The sequence below is a fragment of the Triturus cristatus genome, chromosome 5_2 (genome assembly GCF_964204655.1).
Source record: "Triturus cristatus chromosome 5_2, aTriCri1.1, whole genome shotgun sequence".
NCBI classification, from domain to species: Eukaryota; Metazoa; Chordata; class Amphibia; order Caudata; family Salamandridae; genus Triturus; species Triturus cristatus.
In genome coordinates, this window is record NC_140588.1 from 790648530 (window position 1) to 790660613 (window position 12084).

A 12084-nucleotide genomic window follows, 5' to 3' on the forward strand; every position below is an offset into this window, starting at 1 on the left:
GCCACTTGCATTCTCATCGTCCCCTATGCAAAACTCCAAATGCGCCCTTTACAGGAGTGTTTGGCACGTCAGTGGAACCAGGCTCAAGGTCAGCTAACAGATCTGGTGTTGGTAGACTACTGCACTCATCGCTCTGCAGTGGTGGAACACACAAAACCTTTCCAAAGGGCGGCCGTTCCTCGATCCGGTTCCACAGATAGTGCTAATAGCAGATGCATCGCTCACCGGCTGGGGAGCTCATCTTCAAACCCATACCATTCATGGAATATGGACCCCTCAACAAAAACAATTCCACATAAATTACCTGGAATTGTTGGCAATCTTCCTAGCGTTAAAATCTTTTCAACTCCACCACGTGAGCAAAGCTGTCCTAGTCCGGACAGACATGACAGCAATGTATTACGTACAAAAACAAGGGGGCGGGGGGGGGCACACTCTGCAGCTTTCACACATAGGTCAAAGCATATGGAGATGGGCCATTCCTCAAAATATATATCTCCTTTCAGAACTCCTCCCAGGAGTACACAATCAAATTGCAGATCTACTCAGTCGCCAAACACAGCAGATCCACGATTGGGAACTTCATCCTCAAGTTCTGCTTCCATTCTTTCAAATGTATGGCCACCCAGAAATAGACCTGTTCGCTACACACCAAAACGCAAAATGCCCAAGCTTCACATCCAGGTATCCACACCTATTGTCCAAAGGCAATGCGCTATGGATGAACTGGTCAGGCAAATTTGCTCACGCTTTTCCACCTCTCCCGCTCTTTCCGCTAGTGGTTCGGAAGCTCAAACAGCATTCCCTGGGCCCGACAGCCATGGTTCACAACCCTCTTGGAACTATCAGTAGTTCCTCATCAAAAGCTACGCCCTTCACCCAGGCCTCTCACTCAGAACCATGGAGAGATAAGGCATCTGGCACCTGACATCTTAGAGATTGGCTACCTTAATCTCCCGCCAGACTGCATGAACATCATTAAAGAGGCTAGACGTCCTACCACTAGAGCTTGCTATGCCACAAAGTGGAAAAGATTTGTAATTTACTATACAAATAACAAAATCAACCCACTAGATGCTTCTATTCAAACATCTGTTACTTTTAGCATCTACAACAATGTAACCTAGCGTATACATCCATTAGACTACACCTCGTTGCAATAGCAGCCTATCTCCAAAACAGACAACACTTGTCTTTGTTTAGGGTACCAGCTATCAAGGTTCCACCCTCTCCAGTATGGAATCTAAATGTAGTACTTGGTACTTACCAGACTCATGGGTCCCCCATTTGAACCTATGCATAAATGCAAATTACTATTTCTCACCTGGAAAGTAGCTTTCCTGGTTGCGATCACCTCTCTCAGAAGAGTCAGAGAACTTCAGGCATTAACCATACAAGAACCATATCTCCAAATCCATCATAACAAAGTGGTTTTTAGGACTAACCCAAAATTTCTACCTAAAGTTGTCTCTGCTTTCTACCTTAACCAGTCTGTAGAACTCCCAGTGTTTTCCCCTCCACCATACTCAGTAGCAGAACGAGCTCTTCACACGCTAGACGTAAAAAGAGCGATACTTTACTACACTGAAAGAACAAAATCCTTTAGAAAGACTAAACAACTTTTTGTGGCTTCCTCCCCACCTCATAAAGGCAATCCTATCTCAAAACAAGCATTGGCATAGCCAATATGTCTCGCCTTTGGGACCTTGTAAGTGTTTAGTTATCCAGCACAATATCCTTGGTGCAACAACATCAACTGTTGCATGGCTAAACACTTATAAGGTCCCAAAGCGAGACCTATTGGCTATGCCAATGCTTGTTTGTTTTAGGCGGTGTCAGCAGGATCAATTGTTGTTAGGGGGCTTATGCGATGGAGGCGCAGAGCCTGTGAGGTGGGCTATTGTCGGGACCAGGTGGATGGACTAGACAACGGTAACAGTAGAGCGAGTGGTAATGTCAGTGGGGAATGAGTAGTTGGCCAGGCGTGGGTATGTGAAGAGAAGGTTAGAAGGAGGGGACACTTGGAATTTTATTAGGGGGTTGGGCACTGCCTGCATTCTCCAATGTTCTATGGCACCTGCCATGGGTTCTCGGATGCCTCTTGTCCCTGAACATATTTAGATTTCGTTCCTCTGTGCATCTTTCTGAATAAATGGGTAGCTCAATCTCATCTATACTCTGATAGTAGGAAGGGAAAACTTTTGCTTATACAGAGCTATAAAATGAAGTTGGGTAACCATCTTTTCGTGGAGGCGTAGGCCCTTGCCTGTTTAGGATTAAACGTCTGTCTCACAAACTCTGCAACACTTAGGTCACTGCTTCTCCTTCATCTGTCCCTTCACTAATGTTGACAGAATGATCAGATGCGAAAATAATTTTTTTATAATGCTGCATAAAAACTTTTAGGAGTAAAGGATCAGTTTTACTTTTCTATCAAGACCCCTAAATTGCAAGGGGCTACATTCTAAAATGCACTCCCCTGTATAACTATGAATGCCTTATTTTACTGCCGCTAGTGTGTTACACATAAAGCACTGAAAGCCTCATGTAGAAGCGTTCCAAAACTGTAGGCAAACTCCAGAAAATTACTTTTTATCTTTACGCCCACTTCTGTCAGTAGGAACAAGTATTTAGGGCAAAACAACCCCGGCACTGTGCAGCTCTGTGCACCCAACCCCCACGCACTTTATCTTACCGCATGTCGCACCTCCCCTGCCCCTCCCCCCCCCCTTCCCCCCCCCCCCCCCCTCCATGGGATTGAATATAAGCCTAAAGCCCGGATCACATTATGTCAGGAAAGCAGGGCATTGTGAAACATAAGTGAACGCACGCCGAAAATAAAATCGGAAAGTGGCTGCTGTTGCTCAAGGGCAACGTCCCGAGAGTGGTGTGTGCAGCAGCCACCATTGCGAATCAAATGAAAGTGAAAGTGCACACAGCATGCAGAAAGTGTCAAGTGTGTCAGCATGTGGTGAAAAACAATCAATGTTTAGGTTGGGGCTCCTGCTCCTAGATTAACAAAAGATGGTGACACAGATAGTGATCAAAGTCCTTCCTGACTGACTGTTAAACAGTTTGCTTGAGGGAATGTTTCCCACAAGGAAAAAATCATGTCTGCTGCTTCCCACTCCCGGGACTTAGCAAACTACTTTGAAACGCACTATTTATTTTTTATATATAGAACTTTCGTTGTAGTTGTGCGCTTTTGAGCACTCGTGTGACTTTCATTCCCTTGTCACTAGTGCACACGTATCATTTAATTAAGTAACAGTAACAGCGCTTAGACACATTAGGAATGTGGTGTGAAGTGTTATATAAAAGACAAATTATTGATATTATAATTTGAAACTCAGCCTTTGCTCTCATGTCCCAAAAAAACACAGAATGATCAACGAGGCTATAATTATAACCCCTGTACAGATCTTGGCGCTCAAAAATTCATTGAACTGTTCATCATTCCACTGTACAATTTCATACCTTTCGTCTTCACAGTAATAGTATTAATGGCATATTTTTACAAACTCCAGAATACTGCAGACCTTGGCATGTCAAACCGCTGTAATTACCTAACAATGTCAATTTATCAACCTCAGAAGGATAAAAGGCAGAGTCGGCACTCACGCGATTCAACCCGTCCACACCAGATGTCAGCAAAGAGTGTTGAAGCCACTAATGAAACACACTATTTTTTTTATATATAGAACTTTCGTTGTAGTTGTGCGCTTTTGAGCACTCGTGTGACTTTTCATTCCCGTGTCACTAGTGCACCCAACCCTGCCCTCTGCAGATTTTCTGAAAGAGCACTTGGTGGATGAGTAGGTGTTAGGAGTGCCAAAGGGCCTGTGCGGGAGTCAGGTGGGAGGGCACTGTGGGCATGACTGGAGGTGTGAGAGAGGTGGCAGGGCAATGCGGGTATCATGAGTGCCAAAGGGCCTGTTTGCGTGCGGGAGGTGGGGCGGCACTGCGGGCATCGCTGGAGGTGGGATGGCACTGCGGGCCTCGCTGGAGGTGGGAGGGCACTGCGGGCCTCGCTGGAGGGGGGAGGGCACTAAGGGAATCGCTAGAGGTGGGAGGGCATTGCTGGAGGTGGGAGGGAGTCGGGGGCACTACGGGCATCACTGGAGGTGGGTGGGAGGGCATCGCTGTGCTTTGAGGGTCGGGCTTCTGTGAGACGGGCAGGGCTCCCAGGTCAGGAAGGCATAGAGGCCTGCGCAGAAGGCAGGCCTTGATTGGGATGAAGCCATCCTGTGCTAGGCAGAGCCAGCGGGTTTAATTAGCTCGGGAGCCGCCCCAATGCCATCATCTCGAGCCCCGCGCACAGAACTTGGGGGAGGACTGTTGGTTCGGCAGACGAGGGGGTCCCAAGCGCCTCTTAAATCCCTTTTAAAGAAGGCTCCTCAAACTCCTATTGGGCCAGGAAGAGGCTTCCTTCTCCGGGCGACAGCGTTGTCTGTAACTGACAAATAGGGTGAAAGAATTATTATTATTATTATTATTATTATTACTGAGTTTTGTATCGCGCCTGGTTACCCTTGGGCATCCCCGCGCTCTTCCAGAAAAAAAGGCACCATAACACAAGACAGCGGCATTAAGCAGGGAACAGGTAGGTCTTTAAAAGTTTTCGGAAACGTAAAGTACTCGTTTCAGAGCGAAGAAATAACGGAAGGGAGTTCCACAGAGTTGCAACGTTTATGGAAAATCTTCTGCCGCCAGTCCTGGCCTTCCTCACTCTCGCGACTTGCAGCAGATGTTGGTGATCCGAGCGCAATGTACGAGGGGCCTTGTAGGGTTGAACCATCTCCCGTAGGATGGGTGGCCCTTTACCCTGCAGTATTTTGTGGGCCATGCAGAGTGCTTTAAAATTCACCCTCTCTCTGATAGGAAGCCAGTGAAGCGCCTTAAGCGCCGGGCGGGCAGATTGACGCCTGGGAAGATCCGTGAGGAGCCTAGCAGCAGCATTTTGTACTTGCTGCAGTTTATTTAGGGTTGTTTCTGGGGCCCCCAGAAACAGCGCGTTGCTGAAATCCAACCGTGAGATGATGAGTCCCTGGATTAGCAGCCTCCTCTAAGCCATCGGGAGAAGAGGTAAGATCTTCCGGGCAGCCCGGAGCAGACCAAAGCACACGCCTGCTGTTATTTTAGCGTGTGTCCTAAAAGAGAGGTCCTGCTCCAGCCACACCCCCAAGCTCTTAATCTCCTGTTTGGGGGTGGGTGCCACTCCCAGGCAGCTGGGCCAGCTGCTCGGTGAGAGGGAGGGAGGGGAATTCCCCAGCATCATCAATTTGGTTTTCGAACCGTTAAGTTTGAGTGCTGAGCTGCACATCCACGTAAAGATCTGAGATAAGCAGGTGTGCAGCCGGTCGGGTTGGTTAGCCGACTGGGGGAGCCCTACCACCAACTGGGTATCATCGGCGTAGCTGATGATCTTGATACCCAGTGGCAGCACCACACTCTCCAGTGGGGCCATATAGATGTTAAACAATGTAGGGCTCAACGATGAGCCCTGTGGCACACCACACTGGAGAGGGACAGATGTTGATTTCTCCTGGCCTTCCCAAACCTCAAACGTCCTGCCCTCCAAAAATGACGCGAGCCATTTCAGGGCCATCCCGGAGACCCCCACCCCCGCCAGCCGTTGGAGTAACACCTGGTGGTCTACGGTGTCAAATGCCGCACTAAGGTCAAGAAGGATCACTGCCACCGATCCCCCTGAATCCAAAATGCTCCTGGCATTCTCCACGACTGCGAGCAGGGCAGTGTCCGTCCCCTGACCAGGGCGAAAACCCGTTTGGGAATCACCCAGGAGGGAATTGGATTCCAAAAAACCCGATAGACGCCTGTTCACGAGTTTCTCCGCCACCTTTCTAATGCCGGGGAGCAAAGAGATAGGCCTAAAATTAGCAAGGTCGGCGGGGTCCAGGCTAGGCTTCTTCAAAAGGGCCTTGACAACCGCTCCCTTCCAACTGGGGGGCACCACTCCTTTGGAGAAAGAAAGATTTATAAGATCAGTCACAGAGCCGCCGATGATAGAGGCGACCTGCTTCAGGTATTTCATCAGTACAGGGTCTCTCGGTGACCCACTCTTCACAGTCGCCAGAACCCCGAGAGCTTCCTCCACCGTAACTAGACCAAAGGAATCCAGCTCCACTGCCCGCGGCCCAGGGCAAAGCCCTGGGCTGCCACCCGAGTGTGTCTCCTGGGCTAGCTGAGGAAGGGATGCCAAGATGTTTTCAACTTTGGTCTTGAAGAAAGAAGCAAGTTCGGAACATTTCTCACGTGGGTTGTCGTGAGTAACCAGGGGTTCAGGAGTTTGCAAGAGTTCTCTGATAACCCTGAAGGATTCCTTCGAAGAGTTGGAAGAGAGACCTATTCTCTCCTCGAAAAACACAGCCTTCGCTGCCTTGATGGCAGATTTATAGGTACCGAGAGCCACCCGATATTCTGTCCAGCTGTTTTTACTCCAGTCCTTCCTCCAAGTCCGCTCCATCCTCTTGCAGCCCTTCCTGAGTGTTCTCAGCTCTGGTGAATACCAGGGGGCTGATCCCACTCTTCTACCCCTGGTAAGTAATCTTTTCTTAGGTAGAATGGCATCGAGCGAATTGGTCAACCAGGTGCTAAGGTACACATCGGCTACCAGCAGATCGGACCCAAGAAGGGGCCGGGACGACTCCAAATGTGTTGCCCAGATGTCCACTGGAAGCCTAGACCAGGCTCTTCCAACCGTAAATACCCTGGGAGTTGATGCCACTGCGACATCAAGCTGCCATTGGGCCGGGACCATAAAATGGTCTGTCCAGGGCAGAGCCAGCGCGGGCAATATTTTGAGGCGATCCGAGTTTGAAAATATGGGATCAAGCAGATGTCCCTTTGCATGTGTTGCACCCGAGTTGGCCAGGCTGATCTCAAACGCCTTGATGTCGAACTGCAGATCTGCACCCAGAGAGCAAGAGGGGTCGTCAAAGTGAATGTTGAAATCACCCAATGCCACAAAGTTGGCAGTACAGGAGGCAAGGAGCGCGACCGTTTCGAGAAAGGAGTTAATAAAATTGCCCATAGTCCCAGGGGGGCGGTAAATCAAAAGGCCAGCCAGGGACGCCGTAGGCAACAGACGTAGGGAGAACTGACAGCTCTCGCAGTCGCTCAACCCTCCATCTTGAACCTTACACACTAACGTATCCCTGTAAAGGATGGCAATTCCCCCGCCCCGGCCCACCGGTCTGTCTAGATGGAATATGAGGAAGCCTGGTGGAAGTGCTCTAACCATGCCCGGGCCGGAGCATGAGGAAATCCAGATCTCCGTTAGGAACAAGACATCCAATTTATGGTCAAGGATGAGAGAGTTAATTTCCGTCGCGTGGTTGGGTAAAGAGCGGCAGTTCAGCAAAGCTAGTGATAACACAGAGTTATCCAAATCCGGATTGCAGGCCCCACAAGGGAGGAACGGGTATCCGTCCGCGTGAGCAAAGCTACAAGTAGATACAATAGGGGACCGCCAAGAGAGAAGGTCATCCCTCCTATACCTAATACATGTAGGAGGTGGCTCCTGTGAGACAGGCAGGGGGACCAGCCCTGAGCCCGGGCCCAGACGGGCTGAACTCTGGCGTAACTCCGGCATCAGTCCGGCGTCCCCGCTGCGCGTGGCCGCTGCGCGTCAACATGGCTACCTAAATACTCTCCTAGCGAGGTAGAGAGAGGACTTCAACACGCGCTAGGACCCACTCACCTAAGATGGCCGCCACGGGACAGGGGCGGAGGACCCACAAAGAGCGGTGATTTCACTATTATAGTGCAAGTATGGTGACAGAGGTGGGGGTATGCGAGGCCAGGCTGATTAAGAACAGGGGATAAGTGTTCAGAAACAAGCTAAATAAAAGGCAAAAAACGGGTATTTTAAAATCAAGAAACTGCCAAGAGCAGCGCTCCAGGTATAGCGCTCACGCTGGAATAGGGCGGCGCTGCAGGATTTGCCTACCTAAATACTCTCCTAGCGAGGTAGAGAGAGGACTTCAACACGCGCTAGGACCCACTCACCTAAGATGGCCGCCACGGGACAGGGGCGGAGGACCCACAAAGAGCGGTGATTTCACTATTATAGTGCAAGTATGGTGACAGAGGTGGGGGTATGCGAGGCCAGGCTGATTAAGAACAGGGGATAAGTGTTCAGAAACAAGCTAAATAAAAGGCAAAAAACGGGTATTTTAAAATCAAGAAACTGCCAAGAGCAGCGCTCCAGGTATAGCGCTCACGGGAGCAGCGGCGCGTGGCCCATGTGCGTGCGCTGTAAGGGTGCCCGCGAGCGCTGTTTTCTATTATCGCGTTTTCTATTGTGTGCTGCGAAAGACGCACGCAAACCCAATAGCCTGTGAGAAAAACAAAAACACACGCACTAGCGTGTGGTGAGCTTGGTGAGTTTTCTGAAGCCCCTTACTAAGTCTCGCAAGCAGCGCATGCGCGCTGCTCTAGGCTCGACCTAAACAGGGATTGCAAGGTGGATTGTTAAACTCATCCAAATATGCTATGCTAAAGCCAAACACACCTTAACCATTCCCCCTAGGGCTCACTCCACACATAAACTAGGGGCATCTATGGCATTCTTAGGGAACATTCCCCTAGATGACATTTGCAAAGCAGCAACTTGGTCTACACCACACACGTTCACAAAACACTGTTGTGTAGACGTGCAAGCAAAACAACAAGCCACTGGGGGCCAGGCTGTATTAAGAACACTGCAACAGATACAGGTAGCCACTGCTAAGGAGGTTACTGCTGAATAGTCAAGTATATGATCTACAGCTCATATACCTAGAACGGAAAATGCTACTTACCAGTATGCAGCTGTTCTTGGCATGTAGAGCTGTAGATTTGTAAACGCCCACCCGCCTCCCCGGATACCTCTATCTGTTCCAGTACTATCTTACCTAGATACATTACACATGTACATCTTTTTCTATTTCTTACTAACTCCATCATAACCCTCCATGGCAAAACAATCTGAGATGGAGTCGATGCCCAGGCGCACTATCGTCCTAAGGAGGTGTCACCTACCTCGTGACTACAAAGACTTTTACCACGACAAAAACAAAGTGCAAACATCCATGCCCAACACCAGATGGCGATCTATGCACAAGTATACGAATCTACAGCTCTACATGCCAAGAACAGATGCATACTGGTAAGTAGCATTTTCCTTTCCCTTTTCTTGAATCGGGAATGATTGCTATTTATTGTTAAGGTAGAACTGACTGTGGCTCTCGTTGTACTTCATAATATGCATTTACAAAGATCTCTTTCCATGCATGCATTGCATTTCTTGTTTCCATTTTCCTAGAGGCAACAGAAGCAACATATTTAACTTTATTTACTCTTTTAGTTGTTAGCAGATTTTATTGTGTTTGTGAAGTTTTATTGTCTTTATTTTTCTGTGATAGAAATGTACGCTTTGCAGTCAACTTGGTGCCACCATTGGATGTGAAATTAAAGCTTGTATCAAGACTTACCACTACCACTGTGGAGTGCAGGACAAAGCCAAATATATCGAAAACATGTCACGAGGGATATACAAGTATGTATGTTATGATGGTTTATCGAATGGAAAGTGTAAACTTGCAATTACAATGTGTACTTAATTGCTTGTATTATTGACAACGCCCTTCTTAAAAAAAATCCTTATTCCTTTTTATAGTAAATCCAAGCACCACAACACCTGTGGTTTGATTGGCACAATACCCTTACTTTAGAAGCTAATCCTCTGGTGAGAATGTGCCCGTCTAATCTTTGGTTCACCAAATCGGATTGCAAATGGGAAGCTCAGTACCCCACAGAAAGGGTCATTGAAAAATAGACTGAATGACTTTAAAGGATTAGAACATGTAAATGTTAAGTTAACAAAAGTTGCTAATAACATTCTTTCATTGCTAGCTATTCTAGAATCAATTAATCAGTTTGGCAGACTTTCGAGTTATATATTTAATTGGGATATGTACATTTTCAAAAATGAAACATAGACTAGAATAGATCCAGTGATCCTTTATATCGGAGGAAAGGGATATAGCCTTTACTAGGATTGTAAAAATAAGACTCGGAGATAAATTGTGGTGATCTTGGATACTTTTCAAGAGAAGCTAAAACTTGCCACCTTTTACTGTCACCTGTGCCAGGTGGTCTGTTTACAAAAACTGAATCCAGGATAAAAACTTTGGTCCAAACCCTTGTTTACAAAACCGCATACATATAGGCCCACTCTATTGTGTTGAAGCATCTAATGATACCACCACAGCGTCTTCTCTGATAAAAGCCGCTTGCCCCAATACCCCATGTAGGTGCCTCAAATTAAGTGCACTGTTTCTACCTGGCATGAAGCCAGATTGGTTGGGGTGGATCAGTGTACCTATTACTTGGGCCAGTCGGGTTGCTAATAGTTTGGCTAAAATCTTGACCTCCACGTTTAGTAGTGAAATCGGTATATAAGATGTACAGAGATCCGGCGGTTTCCCGGCCTTATGGATAACTACAATCTTAGCTAGTCTTTGAACAGCTGGTAATTTCCAATCTTTGCAACTTTGTTGGATCATATTCAGAAGGAAAGGTGCAATTTTGGCTGCCGTGAGCTTGTATAGTTCAATAGGGAGGACATCCCGGGCTACCGCTTTTCTGGCATTTAACAACCAGATGGTCTGTGAAACCTCACTGTCGGTGAGATCCTGTTCGAAGAGGTCTCTGTCGGTCGGTGCAAGGTGTGGTACACAAAGATCAGATAAGTTTTGTGCCTCGTCTACAGTGATCGTCCAGTACGAGGAGTACAGATTTGTGTAATAGGCTGCGAAAGCGTCTGCTATACCCTGCTTAACACTTACCCGACCCCCCAGTCATTAAGTACCTCAAATACCCATCTTGACATTTCCTCTCTCCTGTCTAGCCACTCCTGTAGCTTGCCCTCCCTATCTTCCACCTCATACAGGCGATGTTGAGTTGCCCGGTGTCTAACCCCGGCTGCCTCTTGTACAATGTATTTGTAATCCTTGCGCGATTGATGGTCAAGTGATGTTGCACCTCCGCATGGTCAGCTGAAGTCAATTCAGCCTCCAATCCTTGAATCTCTTGTTCCAGGGATGCTAACTTCGCCTTTGTTTCCTTTTTATGACCCGCTATCAAAGAAACATCCTGGTCCCTTATCACCGCCTAAAATGCCTCTCACAGTCCTCGTGCCGAATCGACTGTTCCTCAGTTTCCTTTAAAGTAATGATCGGTGGCCACATGAAGGCAGGTTTGTATTTGCTGCACTTAAAGATACCAAGGATTGAGTGACATCATGCGTGCTCAAACCGAAGACCTTCAACCATACATTGCGCCTACTGGGGAATGCAGAGCTCGAAAGTTATAAAAATGTAGTTAGACCTGCAGGTCTAGTAACTTTAATAATCTACTTAACCTAACTATAATGTACTTGACCTGTGAACTGGTCTCAACGCGATTGTCGCAATTTACTTGACAAAATCCTCTAACTTCAGTCACAGAAAGAAAAGTAAATGTAGGAAGGCAAACTGACTTTTGACCTCTGTCTCTGAAAGCAGAGCAAATGTGATAAGATAACAAGATTTAAGGGCATCTTTATTGCTCATTCACCTTGTGAGCAAGAAGAACACCTATTATCAGCTCGCCAGAAAGGGCCAGTAGGCCCTGAAAATAGCTGGTCCTGATTAAATCTGGCTCGCCCATAGCAAGTGGATTTTCCGAGCCCTGTGGTGGTTTCAGATGCCTCACACTAGGTGCTGTATGTCACTTAAAGCTGGAAGTTGACTGGTCAGATCAATTATGTAATCTATGCGGGACAAGCTCCGGTGTGTGCCTGAATAAAAGGTATATTGACGGATTGTAGGGTTAAGGGCCTGCCACACATCTACCAGACACATTGCCGACAAAGTCAGTCAGGGCTTTACTGGAGGTCTCTCCCTGATTTTTTTGTATAAATCTTTTTTTATTAGCATTTTGCAAATTTTTAAAGTAGACAATCCGAGCAAAGCCTGTACATCATGAATAAATGCTTGCCAGTAGTACAGAAACGAGCTCTCACCAGGAGAGGGTGTA

At 47.5% G+C, this 12084-nt stretch overlaps 1 protein-coding gene across 2 annotated transcripts in view; it reads left to right on the top strand.

Annotated features, from left to right (window-relative positions):
- Positions 1-12084, top strand: part of PHF6 (PHD finger protein 6) — a 402720-nt gene that overhangs the window by 324788 nt on the left and 65848 nt on the right. For both annotated transcript variants that reach the window (XM_085607909.1, XM_085607910.1), the window contains exon 9: positions 9429-9562. In XM_085607909.1, coding sequence (XP_085464035.1) covers positions 9429-9562 — 134 coding nt within the window. The remainder of the gene's footprint in view (positions 1-9428; positions 9563-12084) is intronic.